Here is a 21,387-nt window from a genome sequence, read left to right on the forward strand (position 1 = left end):
CTGGGTGTAGGCTGAACCAACTTTGGAAGGAGCCTGGTTTATAGGCTACAGTGTAAAACAAAGATGATAGCCGCTTCCCAAGATATACTTCCCTCTTGCCTGGGGAAGACCAAGAAACTAGCCACAAGATTAGAAACCGTGGCCCAGGAGCCATGTAGCTGGAGGCTACAAGATTTTGACCCTCCCTAAACCACTCTTAAGATCAGTGCTTAAGATATTTTGTAAACCCTGCCCTTGATGGATCAGCTGGCACTACCCAGAGTGACAAACTGGCTTATTTGGTTTTGTGGCCCTTACCCAGGAACTGACTTAGCACAAGAAGACAGCCACCACTGTAAAATGGCAGAAACTAAAACAAAGTATTGCCACACAGTTACAGATTATGTTCCTAAGGACATGAAACAAGATAGAGGCCCGTAGCCAAGTTTGTTACTGACCGTTCTTCTGGGCTGGCTTGAACAGCAGGCCTATGGGGTCCTGGGCCTGCATCCTAACCTAAGATACCTTTTCTTCAGGAGATCCATATAGAAAGACACACAAAGCACACAAGATTGTTTACAGCTTAAGACCTACCTTACAAATCCTTTTTTATTAATTATACATTTACTGAGAACATAAACAGTGATCCTTATTACCCCTTTTTCAGGTTTGCACAGGGAGAGAAGCCAAAATCCCAATTGATAGGAAATTTTTACCCTTTTGCCAGCATATCAGGCTTCTGGGTACCCTTCCCCCTAGCTCAACTCTACATCAAGCATTTTAAGGTTTGGAAAATTAGTTTTTCCCAGGTTGGAAGAACATTATAAAAGAGAAGCCATTTTAAACTGCAAAAGAAGGAAAAACATTGTAGAAAGGAATTCAATTAGGGTTGTTAAAGAGGTATTGCCTCTCTTCCTATTGGGAATTGTGTTTCCCTTATTTCTTTGCCTTCCCTATTTTTTCTTTTCCCTTTTGGCCTACTATAGGAGACATATTGCTTATCTCCAAAATTCTCTTCTGCTTGCAGAGCTGTCTGTTTTAGCTGCAGTGAGGGTTTGCTAACTCTGTGTAAGGTCAAATACCTAAGTTAAATTTTGGAAAGCTTCTATATACCTAACAGGGTAGTTAGGAAATCGGCCTAAGCCTGCCTTTACTTGCCTAAGGTCCTGCAATGAGAAGGGAACTTGAAGGGGCCCCAAATAAGGGGGACCCTCAGATGACTTCCCTGAAAGTTACCTTTTTAATTTTGGGAAACTGTTTTCCCTGGGCCTGCCCAATATGGCTGCAAGAGAAAATAAACCACTTTTTCTTCAAAGTTTCAAGGTCGAAGGAGTCCCCGTGCTTCAAAATACGCTCCAGGGGAGTGCATGTTGAAGACGATATGTTACCCATCTAGAAAGAGAAGTGAGAATAAAAGCATCGTTTTCATCTCCTTCCTTTCAGTATGTGATCCAGGATGGAGATGAAAACAGTAGAGGGCGTCCCCCCCAGCTATTTTCTGTCCGTCTCTCTTGGATTCCCAGCACCCGCTTAAATGTGCGGCACATGACTGCAGGCATGACCCTCCAAGCCATGGCGCCAGAGGAACTGAGTTTTGGGCCTTAGTCACGCTGTCCCCAAGCAATCAGTTCTCTGCCTTTTATTTCCCTTTGACCTCCTAGACTTGTGTGGCCTGTGTGCATTCCAAAAAATAGATTCCAAGAAAAATCATGTAATTGGGCAAGGCCCCTTTAAGGGAGGGAGCATGCTAGATTGAACTCTATATCCTGCTATTATAGCCCAGGCTAAAGCATTTACCCATAGAAAAATGGTTCTGGTTAACTTCCAGAATTAAAATCCCCTTCCTAATTAAGTACTGTCTTAATAGGAGACAAAATAGGTGGCTTAAAGGAATGTAGGAAACAAATGGCCATTTTCCTGCCAGTGGGACAATATCAAGATTAAAATTTGGCTACAGAAGACGTTTTACTCTTAATTGTTAAAAGCAGAAACTTTCCATTTGCAGAAGAGGCCTAGAGCCTGATTTCTACTAGGTGGCTTAGAAATACCCTGTGCTCGCCAGAGAAGTGGTATCAAGTAACCTCACTGTAACCCTTTTCCTAGACTGTAAAAATCCTTGCACATTTCACGCAGAGAAAGAGTAAGAGGCTGCGGACAGAAAGAGAAGAAGAGTTTTGCAACAGGATAATTGAGGTTCTCTGCCAACACCCAGAATGGGCTGTTGGAGGCTGCGTCCGGTCCAGAGGCCTTTGAATCACACTTGGCCAGAAATTCTCAGTTGCCTCAGAACTTTTCCCAGCCTCATGTGATGGCAAGGTCACCAGTGAAAAGAAGCTAGTTCAAGCATGACCAACATTCCCAATACCTGTGGGTAATGGGGGGTTCTCCAAGTTCTCCCCAGCAAGCCTTATATCCGTGACTTGAGTACAGCAGCCAACAATAAGCGTATATACTAGGTTGACGGACGCCTGTTGATTTATTTGATTTATTTTAATATAGAGGCGAAGAGTGCCTCGGAATGACAGAACAGATTTTAAGCTTGCTCCCACACTCGCCACTCTGATGAAGGCTGTACCTCAGATTCCTGGCCAATGCACCAAAGTGATATGGCTTCAATGAGTGAAGGAACACCAAGGTTCTTGGCCCTCATGCCGGTTTAGATAAAACGACACAGACGTACGTGGAGTGGTTTTAAGGAGTGGAGCATTTAATAGGCAAGAAGGAAGGGAGAAGACAGAAGGAAGAAGCTCCCCCATACAGAAACAGAGCAGGGGGGCTCCAAAGCCGAAAGAGGAGAAGGTCTCCCGGTGGGCACATTTTTTTAACATGCTTTATGATGGCCTAAGTTGATATGTCTTTACATATTTATGCATGTTCAAACAATTATTATTCTGTGGGTGAGAAAAGTCCCATTTTAACAAACTCCATTGAGAAATAAAGTGTTCTCAATGTACTGAAATTTGATTGTAACAAAAGCATTATTAAACATCCAATCCCAGGCAAACAGTAGAAAACTAGTGCTGAAATCAATTGCTAGGCTCTTGCTTGCTGGCTTCCTCCATGTCCCTCCAGCCTGCTTATGGCTACAGACTTATAAGGAATCAGACTATAAAGTGATAAATCAGTATACAAAATGACAAAACCTGGCCTTGGTCCTCATATTCAGGCTCACAATATAATACTTCACCAGCTGGTATCTGACTTTCTGATAAGAACAGATACTACACTTGATCTTAGCCAAAAGGCTGAGAAGCGATGGTATCTGACTTTCTTGTGGGAATGGGTTTTTAATCCTTTCTCTGCCCTGATTCTTTGATTTCTGCTAGCTCTTTCTTTTGCATCTTCCCTTGAAACTATCCAGTGCTATTTCTCACCCCTGGGAACTACTTACACTGTTAGTTTTGCCCATCCACCTTCTTCTCTGACTTGTGGTAAATGTGCACCCCCCAGGTACCTGTTCTCTCGCCTGGTCATGTTTCATTTCTCCCTTCCACTTCACCCATGTGCTTTTGTGTCACCTTCTTCCATTCTTTCCTCATTTTCTAGTCCTCTTTCTGCATCTCTCATCTATCATTTTTATTCTCCCTTTTTCTTCTAATATTACTCTCTCCGGGATTAAGATCTCTTAAGGCTTAAGCTCTATAAAGCTGTCTACTAAGTAGAATAGAGTTGGAAATGTTTTTCAAAAGCAAGTTGAGTGAGTGAAGCTGTCTTAGTCCATTTTGTACTGCTACAACCGAGTACTACAGACTGGGTAATTTATAAACAATAGAAATTTATTTGGCTCATGGTTCTGGAGGCTGGGAAGTCCAAGATCAATGAACTACATCTTGTGAGGGCCTTCTTACAACATCATAATAGAGCAGAAAACATCATGTGGATGAGAGAGAGCAAGAGCTCAAACTTGCAGCCTCAAGCCCTTTTATAATGATTACTAACCCATTCATGAGGGTGGAGCCCTCATGACCTAAACACAATTAGGCCCCTCCTCTAAACACTGTTGCATTGGTGACGAAGTTTCCAGCATATGCTTGTTGGAAGACACATTCAGTTCATATCAGAGACTTTATTTGATGACAGTCATGGCAACCAAGATAGAAAAAGTTCATGGAGCAGGCTGTGGAAAAGACCCATGATGCCAGGCAAGGCACCATTTTCAGACAGTAATTAATAGCTTTTCCACAACCAATGATGGATTATTGTAAAAGAAATGTGATGATAAAAGCTGTTTGGCAAGTCCTCCTTACCCTCTAGCATGATACCACCTGTAAGTGTAGTTTTAAGACTTAAAATCTCAAACAGGACATGACTTAGTCAGTTTGTGAACATTAGTAAAGTGCCTCCTACCTACAAAAAAAATTGTGCTAGATGTTGTGGAGATACAGAGATGAATGTAATATTTATTGGGTACCTACTATGTGCCAGACATTTTACCTACATATAATATTTGATCCTTATAACAGCTCTGTGAGGTTGTTAGTATTGTGCTTAACTTACTAATAAGAAAATTGACACTAAAATGTTAAGTAACTTGTTCAAGGTTAAATAGCTGCTAGTAAGTGGTATACTCAGGACTGTAACTGTACTGTCAAATTCCATGTGGTTTACACCATATTATAATGCTGGCCTCGTGGAACTTTCAGTCTGGGAGAGAGACTCATTTGTAAACTAACAATACAAAACAATAGAATAAGTATGCTAGTTGAGGGATGTCTAAGTTTGTTTAATCTGCTATAACAGGATAAATGACTGAGTAATTTAGAAATAATAGAAATTTATTTCCATAAGTAAATTTATACATAAATAAGCCACAAAATTCTACCCCGGCACCCCCCGCCCCCCAATTTATGTTCTTCTCCCATAAAAAATGCACTAATTCCATCTCAACAGCCCCCGACGTCTTAACTCATTTCAGCATCAATGCAAAAACATAAAGTCTAACATCTCATTTAGTACATATTTATGTACTAAATCAGGTATGGGTGAGACTTTAGGTACAATTCATCCTGAAACAAATTTCCCCTCCAGCTGTGAGCACATAAAATCAAACAAGTTATATGCTTCTAAAATACAATGGTGGGACAGGTATAGGATAGACATTCCTCTTCCAAAAGGGAGAAATAGGAAAGAAGAAAGGATCCAAAACTCAACAGGGCAAACAATATTAAGTCTTGAGACTTGTGAATAATCTTCTTTGACTCTGTGTCCTGCCTTCTGGACATGCTGAGGCTAGGGTTGGGCCCCCAAGGCCCCAGGCAATTCCACCTTTATGGCTTTTCTGGGTACAGCCCATGCAACAGTTGTCAGAGGTTGGCGTCAGGTGCCTGAGGCTTTCCTAGATGGCGTTGCACATTGGTGGTCTCTGGGGTGGCCTTGACCCCATGGCTCTGCTGGGCATTGCCCTAGTGGGTACTGTCTGCAGCAGCCCTGCACCTGAGGCAACTCTCTGCCTGAGTCCCGAGGCTTTCTGAGGCATCTCTTGAAATCTAAGTGGAGGCAGCTGTGTTTTCACAGCTCTTGCACTCTGCACACAAGCAGAGTTGGTATTTGTGCCAAGGCCTACTTCTTGTGTTCTCCAGAGTGGTGGCTCAAGTGGTTCCTGGGCCTGCTTGAGCCACAGCTGGGAGGGCCAAGGATTGCATCAGAATGCAGGGAGCAGAGATTTGAGGCAGTGCTGGGCAGAGACCCCACAGGTCCCTCCCTTGAAACCATTCTGTCCTCAAGGCCCTGGCATTCTGAACCTGTGATGGGAATGGTGGCCTGATGTCTAAAATACCTTCAGGGTCATTTTTCCATTGTCTTGATAAATAGCAACTGGTTTCTTTCTATTCATACTAATCTCTTTATCATATAGGCACTTGGTCACACCTTTTGTGGCCTCTCCTAAAGATGCTTTTTTATTCTTTATATGGTCAGGCTGAGAATTTTTCAAATCTTTAAGTTCTGCTTCCCCGTTGACAAAAAATTCTGGCTTTAGTTCATTTCTGTCTTCTAGTATTTTACTATAAGAAGTCAAGAAAAGCCATGCAACGTGCTCAACTGTTTGCTTAGTTATTTCTTCCACCACATATCCTACCTCATCCCTGCTCAGTTCTGCCTTACATAACGTGTTAGAACACAGGCACCATTTAGCCAAGTTCTTTTCCACTTTATAACAGGAAGATCTTTCTTCCAGTTTCCAATAAGATATTCCTCATTTCCATCTAAGACCTTATCAGAAGGGCCTTTACTGTTTGTATGTCTACCAATGTTCTGATTATGACCACTTAGGTAATCTCTAAGAAGATTGAGGCTCTGTCTAGAGCACGCCTCTTCTGAGCCCTCACCAGAATTGCGCTTTATGATCTATTCACAGCAATACAGGCTTTTTCTAGCCCACTTCTCCAAATTCTTCTAGTCTGTACCCATTACCCAGTTCTAAAGCCACTTCCATATTTTCAGGTATTTCAGTACCTACCTCTGTCTTAGTCCATTTGTGCTGCTATGGCAAAATACCTGAGACTGGGTAATGTATAAATAATAGAAATTTATTTCTCACAGTTCTGGCAGCCGGGAAGTCCAAGACCAAGTTGCCAGCATGTTTTGTGTCTGACAAGGGCTGCTGTCTGCTTTCAAGACGGTGCCTCATTGCTGTATACTCCAGAGGGAACAAATGCCGTGACCTCACACAGCGAAAGGGATAGAAGATGAATTCACTCTCTCGAGCCCTTTTATAAGGCACGAGTTCATTCATGAGGGTAATTAGACCCTCATGAATTCAACCTCATGGTCCAATCACTACTAATGGCCCTGCCTCTTACTAATCTTGTATTGGAAATTAAGTTTCAACATAAATTCCAGAGAAAACACAAACATTCAAACCATACCAAAGGGTAAGTAAAATTCGGGAACAATTCCAACTGAAAAATTGGAGAAAGATCTAAGAAGAGCCGTTAAGGGTGAGAAAGACTCAGGTTGCTGGATGAAACAGGAGAAAAGCATTCTAGAAGTGTGGTCAAGGACCAGTACATGGTCAGTCCATTGTGTATAATTAGAGTGTTGGATTGATGTTAAAAGGTAGTAAAATATGTTGAAAGGTGGCTGGGTGGTGGCTCATGCCTGTAATCCCAGCACTTTGGGAGGCCAAGGAGGGTGGATCACTTGAAGTCAGGAGTTCGAGACCAGACTGGCCAACATGGTGAAACCCCATCTCTACTAAAAATACAAAAATTAGCTGGGTGTGATGGTAGAAGCCTGTAGCCCCAGCTACTCAGGAGGCTGAGGCAGGAGAATGGTGTGAACCTGGGAGGTGGAGCTTGCAGTGAGCTGAGACCGCGCCACTGCACTCCAGCCTGGGTGACAGTGCGAGACTCCTCAAAAAAAAAAAAAAAAAAAAAAAAGATAAGGTTGAGAAACAGAGTGTATATTGAAAGTCTTGGATGCCATGCTAAGGAGTTTGGATATTCTATAAATAATTCCACACTTTCTGAGAAGTTGTTTTAAGATTTTTGAAGGGGTAAATTAACTTATTTGATTTGTACTTTTTTGAAGATAACACTAGAGATATGAAAAGTCTAGATTAGCTCTTGAATTTAGGGCTAACAGGCAGCTGTTGCAATAATGTAAGGATGAAATTATGAAAGGTAGGCCAGTAGCAATGGGAATGACACTTGGGCGTGGGATGTGGAGTATGGTCACTGCATAGGAAATTTTATAAGTAGAAACTCTGGGACTTGGTGATGTGTTATATGTGGGTGGAGAAGGAGGAACCAAAATTCATGTCAAGGTTTCTAAGATTGATGACTGAATATAGGGAAGTATTAAAGAAAGCACAGGTTGTTGGTAGAAGAGAGATGTAAAAATAAAACCAGGAACATATTTTGTGTTTTATATGCCCATTCTGTAGCACTCATGCCTGGATTCACTATAATTCTGATACATATATACATATATATATACATTTTTTTTTTTTTTGAAATGGAGTCTCATTCTTGTCATCCAGGCTGGAGTGCAATGGCGTGATCTCGGCCCACTGCAACCTCCTCCTCCAGGAATCAAGCGATTCTCCTGCCTCAGCCTCCCGAGTAGCTGGGATTACAGGCACCCACCACCACATCCAACTAATTTTTGAATTTTTCGTAGAGACGGGGTTTCACTGTGTTGGCCAGGCTGGTCTCGAACTCCTGACTTCAGGTGATCCGCCCACCTCAGCCTCCCAAAGTGCTGAGATTATAAGGGTGACCCCCTGCACCTGGCCTGTGATAATTATATTCTTAAAATATAATATTAAATGAGTAGAGGATTTCCATTTTTTGGCTCATATTCTTAATAGCTCCTGAATCATTTGACAGAAGTATATTATAAATGACAGTTTTGGAAATTATCTTAACTGTGACTAGGTGATTGTGGGGTATTTTCTTTGTTGTTTTTTTGGTATTTCAAATTAATGGTACAGACATTTTTATTCCAGGTGGCAACAATCCATATAACTCCAGTGGATGACCAGCTTCCAAAAGAGGCTCCTGGAGTTTCTCGGCATTTGGTTGTCAAGGAAACTGAGGTGGCCTATATAACTAAGAAACAGCTACATTTTATAGATTCAGAATCATATGACAGGGAGCTGGTCTACACAATAACTACTCCTCCATTTTTCTCCTTCAGCCACAGGTATCTGAAAAGTCACCATTTGGGCTACTAGTTCTAGGATTGCAATGTTGGAAGTGTCAATATATAGCTATATATATATATATATAGTACTATGGTTCACTTGCTTCATTGGTCAGGCATGAAATTATACTCAATTAAGCATTTACTTTTTTCTCAAACAACTTCCTATCTCCCTTTGAAAGCTGTATTAGTTGGTAAGTGATCTGCAGCTTGTAGTGTCTTCAGCATTGGTAGGCGTCAAACAGTCTTTAATCCACTTTTTGAAAGACAATGCTTATTTTTCTTTTAGTACAATTTATTGAGATCTTCCTAACATTAGTTTTGCGTGTTACTGCCATGAAATCGTTGCATTCTATGATCTCAATCCAGAAAAATGGCATGAATATACGTTACGCTAGTATTGTATGCATGAGAGCAAGAAACCATTTTTAACATGAGTGTGACAATTCCCTTACGTGATGCCAAGCAAAAGATTCTGTACATACCTTTTGCAGTCATGACAAGGATGACATTGATGAAACTGGACTTTATGCTAGAATCTCCCAACATAAAGAGAGAATATAAAGATAGAGCACCCAATTTCTTCTCACAATGAGGTCTTTCAGTTTTTGATTGTGGGCTATTTGATTTCATTTTTCTTACCTAAAAATGAGCTGATGTGCTCCTCTGTATTTCTCTCTAGACACTTGGATGCTGGGAAATTATTTATGGTGGACAGCATACCAAAAGTAGTTAAGAATCCTACGGCCCTGGAGCTGAGGTCATTCACTCAGGTATGAGGATATGCTAAAATGCTGACAAACATGATGCAAGTGTGCCTTTAGAAGGTATGGCATGCCTAGTATTGTGCCTGAGAATGTTGGTCTTTGACATCCACAAAGGCTTGATATCTTTATACTTGCTGATTGTATGTTTCCATTAAGTGTGTGTCATCTATTTCAAAGTACTTGATCAAGTTGAATATGGTTTCACAATCTTTTCAGTAATTCTACTGAAAACAGACTTTTGTATTGTTTTGCCATCAGCAGGACTCTAGTTTGGGTATCTGGTGTATACGTTTTTATTCCACAAAATTCAGTTTATTCAGTATCTTACTGTATTAGTTTCCAAGGGCTGACAACAATATACCATGAACTGGGTGGTTTAAAATAAACCGCCAGGACATAAAGGACTATGAGCTTTATTTTCTCATAGTCCTGGAGGCTAGAAGTCTTAAATCGAGGTGTTGGCAGGGCCATGCTCCTTCTGAAACCCTATAGAATTCTTCCTTGCTTCCATTAGTTTGGTGCAAAAGTTATTGCAGTTTTTGCCATTGGAGTAAAAATAGAGCTTTTGGTAATCTTCAAAGTGATGATGATGGCATTTACAATGTTCAATATCAATTAACATGATGGTTCTTTTGGACCTCTAAAAGATTTTGATCCTTGGAAATCAACACCCACATATCCATCTCAACTTACTTTGCAGCAAGCTGTGAACTATATGAAAGTGGCCTACATGCCCCCCATGCAAGACATTGGTCCCCATTGCAGAGATGTCCAGTTCACATTTTCTGTCAGTAACCAACATGGCAGCACTTTGCATGGGATCTGCTTTAACATTACAATACTCCCAGTGGACAATCAAGTTCCTGAGGTATGTACAATGTTCTATATAGAGGATGAAAAGGAGGAAAAGAAAGGAGAGACCTGAAGACCTACTGGAAATGGTAACTTTCCTTTAGGCTAGTTTTTTAAACTTATAAAAGAAATTTCCATCTATGGTGTAGTAAAAAAAGAAAAAAAAAAAGCAGGGAGAAGGGAGTCTTTTACCTCCCATGGGACTTTCTATGTAAAAGGTGAGATTTTTCAGTTACTAAATTTAACATTATTTTCAAAGCTTTATCAAATTCTTTTTCACTTCCTCTTCTTTCTGCTAAGTTTCATGTGTTGATCAAGGGAAGGGGATAAAATTATGGGTTCTTAGCCACTGGAAGGGCTTATTTACCCTCACTGCAGCCCAACTATGCTGCTCTGTAATCTAAAGAAGCTCTTTAATTTTCCAAAATGAATCAAGATGGACCCTTCTGTCGTACTTTGCCCCACTTCCCTATGTTTGTGTAAGCCTTAAAGGACTTGGGTCTTTCATTAAAACCGAGCTACAAAGGCATTGCTACCTTGTGCATTTTTTCTGGGAAATGGGGATTTGCATTGAGAGTTTGTCCCATACCTACCCGGTTCCCCTGCCCACCTTCAGAATGCTAGGCTTAATTAGTATGGTCATTATTATTCTTATTATTTCCCTTAAAAGCAGGAAGACAAAATAGCATTACCCATTCATTATGAACCAGAAGGGACCAGAGCCTACGCATGCCTCACCCTTAAGGAAAGAGGTCACCTTCCCGGGTGCCTACTTGGACTATAGCCTGCACTGGCATTCTCTTTCCTGACTCCTCGTCATCTCTACACCTGCCCAAGGTTGTGGGGCAGAGGTCTTACCCTGAGGGCCTGAAAGGGCTGCCCAACCTACAGAAGTTTTGATGGGTGTCTTAGTCTGCTCTCATGCTGCTAATAAAGACATACCCGAGACTGGGTAATTTACAAAGGAAAGGGGTTTAATGAATTCACAGTTTCACGTGGCTAGGGAAGCCTCACAACCATGGCAGAAGGGGGATGAGGAGCAAAGTCACGTCTTACATGGTGGCAGGCAAGAGAACTTGTGCAGGGAACTCTCATTTATAAAACCATCAGATCTTGTGAGATGTATTCACTACCATGAGAATACTATGGGGGAAACTGCCCCCATGATTCAGTTATCTCCACCTGGCCCCATCCTTGACACATGGGGATTATTACAATTCAAGGTGAGATTTGGGTGGGGACACGGCCAAACCACATCAATAGGTCAAAACAATATATGAAAATAATGAATTGCCAACATTTAAAGATCAGAAGATTTTCCATCAAGGCTGATTCCTAGCTTCCCTTGAAACTCTGGCAGCTCTAATAAAATTTAACCCACACACCCCACAGCAGCCATTGCATAGGGCGTGCTCTCCAGACCATCTAAGCCCCCACTCAACTCACCACACTTATTTCTATCACTGGCCTGACCTCCCACACCTATGGACTTGCCACCTTTGGTAGAAAACCTGCCAAAGGGCTCACACGGAGGATTTTAAACTAACTCCATTCTTTGACACATTTCCTATCAGGGACCAGATCATATTCCTGGTGGTGAAATAGTTTAGAATGCCTATGGAGTTAACTTGATTAGATTTTATTCAGACCATTCTTTTCTATGTATGAGATACAGGCCATGAAATAGCCTAGCACTAAAGAAGCCAAAGCTTTCTCTAAAACAATCATGGAGAAGTGCTCCTTTATGCAAAGTAATTCAAGCCTCTTGCTGGAGAATGATGATTTGAGAAGGAAACTAAAAAGTGTAAAGGAAAAAGTTAATTTCACTGAATAGTTTTGAGGAGTTGAGGAAAGAATGGCAGGGTAGCTTCCCTTTTTTTTTTAATTTTTACTTTTTACAGTATATGGGGCAAATGAAATAGTCCCTCAAAAAACTGAGGATATTAGAAACAAAATTAAATTAGCAGCTTCAGTGAGACCCACCACAGGAGTTGATCCCTGATGTAGAATTCCTGCAGAGAGCTGGCTGAGTGATAACCACGGGAGGATGTTGACACCATGCTAACCTGAGTCCCAGAAACCTGAGCACTGGATTTGGGCAAGAACTAAAAAGCTAATGACTAATGAGTCGGGGAAAATTAGCCTTATGCTTTTATCTTTTTGAGAGTTGCCCTAAAATATATATTTAAAAAATCATCTATCGTAGCAAAGTATATTCCTTGAAACATTGGAAACTGAAGATTCCATATTGGGATACTAATTCAATACAGCTCAGAAAAGTGAGGTTGGCAAGCATGGACCTTTGTTCAAAGACAACACTCCTCTCTGAGTAAGAGCTCCCTCTCTTTCTCCTACAAACAGTGAAAATACAGGTTTACCAAAGTGAAAGTGAGACACTTGGGAGAGATCAGGGTGCGGGTAGTTGTAGGGAGAGAAGTCTATGTTTTTGCGCTGGTAGTTGATTAAAGAATAGAAGGCAGTGGTTTCAGAATTGTAGGTCTCATAATTTCCATGATGCAAGGGGCTGCCCTTGTGGCACCATGAATGCCCCAGGTGGCTGTGGCCTGGAGTTGCTACCAGCACTGTGCCAAGGTGTGCAGAAGGACACAGCAGGCTCTTGAGCAGAGGCTGCAGCTTCACTTGCTTCCTTCCCTTTCCTCTGCCAATTTGTTGTCATCCTCCTTTACCAGCTCTTTCTTCAGGGAACATCCTCCCTGCTGGGACCAGCAGCTGCTCTGAGAAGAGTAGGTGCTTCCTAGGAGAACTGCTGCATCCTCCCATGGGCAGGGCACCTTACTAGACCACCTGGGAGGGGTCCTCAGAGCCCGTGATTTGGTACCCCACTGTATCTGCTTGCTTTCACTTCTGCGTAGCAATACAAGCATGGGGGTAATGATAGGTTAAACAAAGTTAGCAGGTTTTCTTCCTGCAGGAGCTCAGAGCCTTGGATATGCTTATGTCCCTTATAAACCTCCATGGTGAGGATATTTTATGTAACTTTTTTCTAGACTTATTTGGCCATAGAACACTTATTGCTCCCTCCCAATGGGGTGATAAAATATCCCAAGCCATTCAACTTGCTTTTTACTTACAAATGAATTATTAGTTGAGCAGTGAGTTTTTCTATTATAGCAAATTATCTTTGTGGCTTTAATATTTAAGTCTAATGTTTGAATAAATCTATTTCCTCTGGAATCTTCAATTTTGCCACACTACTTCCATTTCTAAAATATTCACTATGACTGAAGTTCTAAAGCTCCAATCCATTTCCCAAGCCTTTAAGAATTTTTAGGATGAAAAGTAGATGAAACCTTTCTTTCAGGGGAATTTGACATAGATTTTGTGTATTTTTTAGACTAAGCTGTATGTGTATTGAACAGTGATGGGAATGGACCTGAGGATGAACATTATTTCCTCAGTTTAGCAGCACAGATAGTAATGATTGCCAATTCTACTGTACAGGCTATGCGATAAATGAAAAGTAGATACTTTCAATCTTAGAGATCTGCCTTGTTTCCTTGTAACACATTAATGCTTAGAATTAGACATAGTAAAAAAATATTTTTCAGTCAAAATGTCTAGCTATGAACTTATCCTCTTACCACATTCTTGAAAAATTAGTTGGCATGTGAAGATAATACTGGAAGTTTTACAGTGATGTAATGAACTCTGTCTTCAGGGATCATGGAAAAAGGCTTTGAATGTTTCCTTCCTTTCTTCTTTCTAGGTGTTCACCAACCCTCTGAAAGTGACTGAGGGAGGTCAAAGTGTCATCAGCACAGAGCACATTCTGATTTCTGATGCAGATACCAAGCTGGACAATATTGACCTCTCCCTGCGGGGACTGCCTCTGCATGGAAGGGTGGAGCTGAATGGATTTCCTCTAAATTCAGGGGGCACATTTTCTTGGGGCGATCTCCATACCTTAAAAGTTAGGTTAGAATATTTCATGGCTTTTTTGTTTACATGCTTTAGTTTCTTATCTAGATCAGTTGTGAGGCAGAGTAAGAGAAAGAAGTTTGTCCAATTTCTTCAAGGATACCAACATGCCACTTAACACACTCAATGGGTCAGTTGAAAATTACAAATGATCAATTTTTTCCTTTCCCTTCAAACATTTTATTTCCATCTGGCTTGCTATAACAGTGGAAATAAGTCTATGGATATCTGAACAATAAAAATTTAATTGCCAGGAATATTAAATTGACGATAACTGCACATATCACAAGAGGTAATAGTCAAACTAGATAAAGAGAGACTGAAATAATCTGTGAGGCTAATGCACATAATTGAACTTGTCTTCTGGAGAAACAAATTTCATAACCCGGAAACTCTGGGATAGAACTCTGTTGATCAATGTCCTTAATGTAACCTTATTCCATTCTCCTAGGGCAGGGATCTGCAGGCAAACAAGCAGGATGAGCTGAGTAGGTAGGGTGTAAACTAATACTTGAGTTTCCAACAGGGATGGCACAATCCCTGGCCTCATGGTCCTAGAGAAGCTGCCTTACCTTAAGGTCTTTCATTTCCTCTACCTAATGCAGTTCTGTAAGAAACTTTCCTACAAAATCTAGTGAAACAACTTCTCTGGAAAACAATACAAGCTATTCAAAAGCAATGGTCGGGTAGACCCACACACTCACTTCTCACTTGTTAATTCAAGCTATAAATGGGAGCGTTAGCCCTTTAGATAAAGTATGATAGGAGATATTATACATCAAATGCTTAGCTCTGCACTTGACTAGAAAGTTGACCAGAAACTAAGGTTTGTACACAAGAAGACGAGTTTAATCCTGACAGTTTAGTTCCACCATTGATTTAAAGTCCACTATATGTTGATTTTTCACTCGCACTCCTATCCCTGTTAAAATTTTTTTTTTTTGCAATTTCAGCTCTCAGCTATCTGTTAGATAGAGAGCCCTGTTTAAATAATTCTTGCTAGGGAGTGAATGATGGATAGGAAAAACAGTACCAATATTTGCTAGAACTATCTATTCAAGCATACTGTCAGAGGTTTACAATTATGGTTTTTTAAAATTTAATCTTCATAGTAATCAAGTCTGACAAGGTAGCCATTCTCATATTTTAATTGAAGAACTAAGCACAAAGAGGTTGAGGAATTTGCCCAAGTTCATTCAGCTAGTATATGGAGGGGTCAGATTTTGAAACAATATCTGCTTGACTCCAGTCATCCTTTGGATGTGTATTCTTAGGGCCATTTGATCCTTTTAGGGATTTTAGCATAGTAAAATAGAATTAGTAAAAAAGAATTATCACTCACCAATATAGTTTTGATGAAAATTGCAGGGAGCATGGCAAAATAAAGCATAGCAGGTAGTGCATGAGAGGATCATGGAGGGTGGGGAGGATGTGGGACTTCCCCACCACAGGAAGGGAATCCCCGACCTCAGTTCCTACCCTGCCTATGGGTGAAACTAGTCCTCAGTAAAATATCTTTCAGCTCTGACTTTTTCCCCATAGTTAAAGATTATACATGTACAATATATTATATTATTTTGTAACACAACTTTTATTTTCCATTCCTAGGACTCATTGGTATGTTTAAAATTTGGCTCAATTCACTCAGCAGCTCCTTAGAACTTTCCAAGCAACACTGCAATGGGCTGGAGAGTATGTGGAGAGCCTAGAATTAGACAATGCCTTCAAGAAATGTGGCTGAGAATTAGTGGAAGATAGGGCCAAGGCTAGACAAAGGAAAGGTATTTTTTTAAGTCTAAGAGATTTAATAATTTATAGAGATTGAGAGGAAGATAGCTAGTCAATGGAAGAGGAAAAATGACAGGAAAGAGGCAATACATAATTCATTGATCAAGGTTTTACAGAAAAGCTGAATAGATCCAGAGCACAGGCAGAAGGATTAGCCTTAGAAGTAGAAAAGGGGAGAAAAAAATCAAATCCACAGTGTCCCACTTTTCCTCATCTACTGCTCAGTCTGGGGGTTCTCCTGGCTCTAATCAGTGTATTCTGCAAGTGGACAGACCTATACCAAACGTTTCCTGTTGTCACAGTGGCATTTGAAGGGCTGCTTTTTAATTTGAGGACAAGTTAGGAATGCATATAACACAATTTTCCAGGGTGGAGCAATTTTATATTCAAGGATGTATGAGTAGTTAAATATGTGACGTCAAGATTATGCTGGGTTTTTGTTGTTGTTGTTGCTATTTATTTTAGTGAACACATGGCTGGCCAAAGCCTTGGAAGAGCTCGTGTATCATGCATCTCAATTTACTCTCACACTGTTCCTAAGAGATTAGTGACAAATATTATTCCCACAGGTATCAACATGATGGATCTGAAGTTCTTCAGGATGACATACTCTTGGAGGTCACCGATGGCACAAATTCAGCAGAATTTGTTCTACATGTTGAGGTGGGTAGAAAGTTTCCTCCCTGTGTTATTGTCTTTGTCTGTTTTGTGCTGCCATAACACAATACTACAGACTGGGTAATTTATAATGAACAGAAATTTATTTGGCTCATGACTCTGGAGGCTGGGAAGTCTAAGATTGGGTAGCTGCATCCAGTGAGGGCCTTCTTGCTGCATCACTCTATGATGGAAGGGCAAAAAAGAGCAAGAGGGAGCCAGACACTGAACTATGAGCCTTTTATGATCAGCATTAATCCATTCATGAGGGTGGAGCCCTCATGACCTATAAACCTCTCAGCTCCTAACACTGTTGCAAGTTTTCAGTGCATGCTTTTTTGGGGACACATTAAAATCATAGCAGTCATATAGACATAGAGCATGTTGTTGGAAAACTCTCAGGTCCTGACAGAACTTGAAACCTACAGCCTCCAAAGTGAGAGGATACCTGCTTCGATCCTTGTATGTCTCAGGCCTGCCAATAGAAACCAAAATTATAATGATGAAGTAGTAGTACTATACTATTGTCTCTCTCTAATCTATTTGGGGTATAATTACTCTGACTCCAAACATAGATATTTACTTTAAAAAGTAATTTATTCTATGTATAAATTATTTCTAATATCTTTGAACTATAAAACTCAGAAATATTTATTTAGTAGTGGGGCAGGTTAGGCTAGTATCACTGGGGTTTTCCTGTTTACTGATAAAGCCATGTATATGTGTGTGTGGTGCCTCTTTGTGAGTTCCTGTACCATATAAGCCTAGCATGAGGATTTGATCATATTTCCCCCTCTTGACAAATGAAGAAAAATCTGCACATAAAATTCGAGTGCAGACCTGGCAAGTTGGCTCACACCTGTAATCCCAGCACTTTGGGATGCCAAGGCAGGTTGATCACTTGAGGTCAGGAGTTCAAGACCACCCTGCCCAAAATGGCGAAAACCTGTCTCTATTAAAAATACAAAAATTATCTGGGCATAGTGGCTCGCGCCTGTAGTCCCAGCTACTTGAGGGGCTGAGGTGGGAGGATCGCTTGAATCTGGGAGGCAGAGGTTGCAGTGAGCTGAGATCGCGCCACTGCACTCCAGCCTGGGCAACAGAGCGAGACTCTGACTCAAGAAAAAAAAACAAATTTTGAGTGCATGCCCAAGGGACTTACAGGAAGCCCCTGAATTTCTTTGTTGAGTGGCGTGCAAGTCCAAGAGCATAACTCAGAGGGTTTGCAGGTATTTATAGTTGGTGACAAAAGAAGGTCTGAAGAAAAATATACCATGTTCCCTGAAGAGCCACTAATTATTTTCATTGTACTAGATTATTTTTCTTTCTGTTGGAATTTTTCAGATCTTTGTGATATGAACTCATTACTATATTGGTAATGTCTTTGTAAGATATTTTAGTGACTAATAAAGAATGTTCACATCCATGATTTTAAGAAGCAGTGAAGGAGTTATCCCCGTTTTATAGCTAAGGATATTTAGGTACAAGAAGGTTCAATGACTTGCCCAAAATCATTGACTAGACAGTGTAGGCTTGGGCTGGCATCTCCATTCTTTGTTACCTAGGTCAGTGTTCTTTCCTCCTCACCCTGCCGCGCTTCTACATCACTAGGTGATTATAATGATCATATGGCCAGCAGTTCCTGTGCACCTCTCTATGCCAGAAACAAGGCAATCTCTTCCTTTCATTTTCCCACTTAGTCCTCATAATGGCCTTTGGGGTCTGAATAAAGAGCAGTATGTTATTGCAGCATCAAAAAGGACAGTTTTCTTTGTTGGCAGACTTAGAGAGACAAAGCTTTCTGAATTCCTTTTTTTGTCTGAAAAGCAAATTTGTGGGGAAAAAACCCCAACCCTATCTTCCATCCATGACAATAGGCAGTGCATTTTGGGAAAACAATCTGTTTATTGTTTCTTTTTAAACACAAGAGGATGGTCTTTAAAAGCCAAACAGAGGCACAGCCAATTTTTGGACAAGTGTTTGTGATTTTTTTTTACCCAGAAGGAATATTCTTAATTCTATTGCCTTTGGACTTTATTATTCATTTGAAAGCTGAGACTCTTTTGTGAACTGCTGCAAGATGGTCATCACTGAATTCGTTGGTGATATTCCTCAGAGTTAAGAACAATGCTGGAGAAGGTCTTAAATGAATTCACTCAGGGGACTTGAACAAAGATGCTTTTTTCTTAATTAGCCAATAGAAAAGTAGAGAATATTATAGGCTTTAAAAATCTTTAATTAAATAACTAGCCTCGAGCTTTCATTACCCATTCCTCTATCCATTAAATTTCATGTATATTTGTTTTAGAGTTTTAGCCTGTTTAAATAACAAGGTAGTCAGGTCATATATGAATAGTTGCATTCGCTCATTCTTTTATTCAGCAAATATTTAATAAGTGCCTTCTTTGCCAAGCCTTAGGCCAGATATTTAGAATATGATGATGAACAAGACAAACAAAGTCACTGTTCTTCTAGAGGTCACAGGCCAGGGATGAAGACAGGCGTTAAACAGATTATCACCAAGATAATTAATTGATTAAAATTTAGATAGTTCTATACGTAAATAGGATGCTAAAAGAGAGTAAATAATAGAAGCCCCTAAATTAGCTGAATAGTTAAGGAAGGATTTCCTGAGGAATCCCCATGTAACCTGAAGGAGGAGTTAACCAAGCAAAGAGTTGGGGACAGAATTCCCGGGGGGAAGAGAGATGGGCAGTGGGGAGAGAGATGATGCAGAGACCCTGTGATGGTGGGGAATGTGTGTTGGGATAAAACTGGAGTGGAGTGGCAAAGGCACCCCATAGCATGGGATAAGGCCAGAGAAATCCTAGCAGAATCAATGGGAAGCCACTGAAGGTCTCCGAAAGGCAGTGACTTAAAGTCCACACGTTAAAAAGATCACTTTGGCTGGGCCTTAGGGAAGAAGGTGTAGGGTTGAGAGGATTCACAGGGCAGACATGGCAGCCTTGCAGCACACACCAGGTTGGGGCTGTGAACTCAGAGGGGGTTGTCCTCACTCCCTTTTAGAAGATATGCTTTTCCAGATTTCTACACGATCTTTTTAAATTTAGAGTGCCAGCGTGATCCCATGTTGCTTTTCTTTCCTTTTTACTTGGAGTTTTATTTTCGTGAAAGTGAGAGAAAAACATTTTGTCGAGATGAAACCTGGCATTGATTGAATAGTTACGGAGTTTCATATTTAACTCAAACTGTTTGAAATGCAGCTGCTGCTTATTATAAGTCCAGAGAAACTTCCTGGGTGGCAGGAAGTTGAGGGTGGAGGAAAGCTTTGTAATCACCAAGTAATTTGAAACAAAAATAACTTTGATGCAGTAAATGAAAGTGCCTTGGACCACAAGGACCAGAATTCTTCTGGAATATGTGTGAATTTAATGAAAGAGGATAGGGGCTTTGGTGAAGAATGCCTTATATTACATTTATATTTTTTCTGTCTAGAAACAAATGAGAGTTTTGAGTCCTGAACCATAACCATATTCTCCCATTCCTACCTAAAATGTCTGTCACATGGGGCATTCCTTGCAAGATAGTTTACATGGGAAAAGTTAAAAGACACAGATTACTTGGCCAAATTCCACGGCTATTGTTTCATGTGTCTGTAAGATGAAAATGCCTTTCATTCTGACTATGAGCAATGGATTACTTGTCAAAGAATTTGTCATTTCTTTCTTTCTCTGAAAACATGCATTTTTTCCACTGCCTAGGTATTCCCTGTCAACGATGAGCCACCAGTCTTAAAGGCTGACCTCATGCCTGTCATGAACTGCTCAGAGGGAGGAGAGGTGGTCATCACCTCTGAATACATTTTTGCTACTGATGTGGACAGCGATAACTTGAAGTTGATGTTTGTGATTGCTCGCGAACCTCAGCATGGGGTGGTGAGGAGAGCTGGAGTCACAGTGGATCAGTTCTCTCAGAGAGATGTTATCTCAGAGGCCGTGACATACAAACACACAGGTAAGCAGCAGCATGGTGACCAGTGAGGGAATGCAAGCAACATGAGAGTCTCCACTCCTCAGTGTGGGCTCCCATAATCAAACAGTCATAATGGTTACTTCCATTAAAAACAAGAAGCAGCTGCAGCCTGGCCTCCGTTTTTCCAGCATGATCACCATATATGGAAGTATTTCTGATTGTGTTATTATAACGAATTTCAAACAGCAGAGAAAGGGCAGATATTACTTGCTGCTTTGTTCCTGACACTACCACACAGACCTTCCATTCACCCTATGATTCTCCTTAGCCTTTTTGGTCAGTTTGACCGTCATAGTTGGTGGGTCCATATATCATGACAGAAATGCCTGAAGCAAGCTCCTAAGGTAATTATATTATTAATTTTCAAAGCTTACTGATCACCAACTAGCTCCTAAGAAGCAATTGGTCTGCTTTTTGAGTTCCTGAAAAGTAACGATAATGTCTTACCCAGTATATGACTTGCCCACAGCAAATGACAGCGTGAACACAGGTTAGATGTACAGAAAATGTTCGTTTATTAGCACTGCAGTTACATTTCTGGCATTGCTTTATGTTGTCACCCAGGTGGCATTTGTTCCACTAAAAAATATTAATTCAACATCTGATATCTGTAAGTTATAGCACTAAGCACTTTGGGGTACACAGGAATATGACCTAGACCCTGCTATGAAAGACTTTGAACTTAAATGGGTAGATAAAACCCATTTGCATGCAAAGATGACAGTGTGACTGACACTGACACACTGCATATCATCACATCATCTCC

General features: G+C 40.7%; 1 protein-coding gene and 1 pseudogene across 20 annotated transcripts in view; one reads left to right on the top strand and one right to left on the bottom strand.

The window, feature by feature from the left end:
* Positions 1 to 21,387, top strand: part of FREM1 (FRAS1 related extracellular matrix 1) — a 271,959-nt gene that overhangs the window by 159,867 nt on the left and 90,705 nt on the right. For 18 of the 20 annotated variants that reach the window (XM_054519857.2, XM_054519849.2, XM_054519856.2 and 15 more), the window contains 6 exons: positions 8,429 to 8,625; positions 9,308 to 9,398; positions 10,093 to 10,260; positions 13,972 to 14,180; positions 16,541 to 16,634; positions 20,351 to 20,603. In XM_054519857.2, coding sequence (XP_054375832.2) covers positions 8,429 to 8,625; positions 9,308 to 9,398; positions 10,093 to 10,260; positions 13,972 to 14,180; positions 16,541 to 16,634; positions 20,351 to 20,603 — 1,012 coding nt within the window. Of the gene's footprint in view, positions 1 to 8,428; positions 8,626 to 9,307; positions 9,399 to 10,092; positions 10,261 to 13,971; positions 14,181 to 16,540; positions 16,635 to 20,350; positions 20,604 to 21,387 lie in introns of those variants that run through there. The other 2 variants (XM_054519864.2, XM_054519865.2) reach the window with 2 other exon arrangements.
* On the bottom strand, positions 3,076 to 3,236 carry LOC112135075 (U2 spliceosomal RNA; annotated as a pseudogene).

The sequence above is a fragment of the Pongo abelii genome, chromosome 13 (genome assembly GCF_028885655.2).
Source record: "Pongo abelii isolate AG06213 chromosome 13, NHGRI_mPonAbe1-v2.0_pri, whole genome shotgun sequence".
Lineage (NCBI taxonomy): Eukaryota > Metazoa > Chordata > Mammalia > Primates > Hominidae > Pongo > Pongo abelii.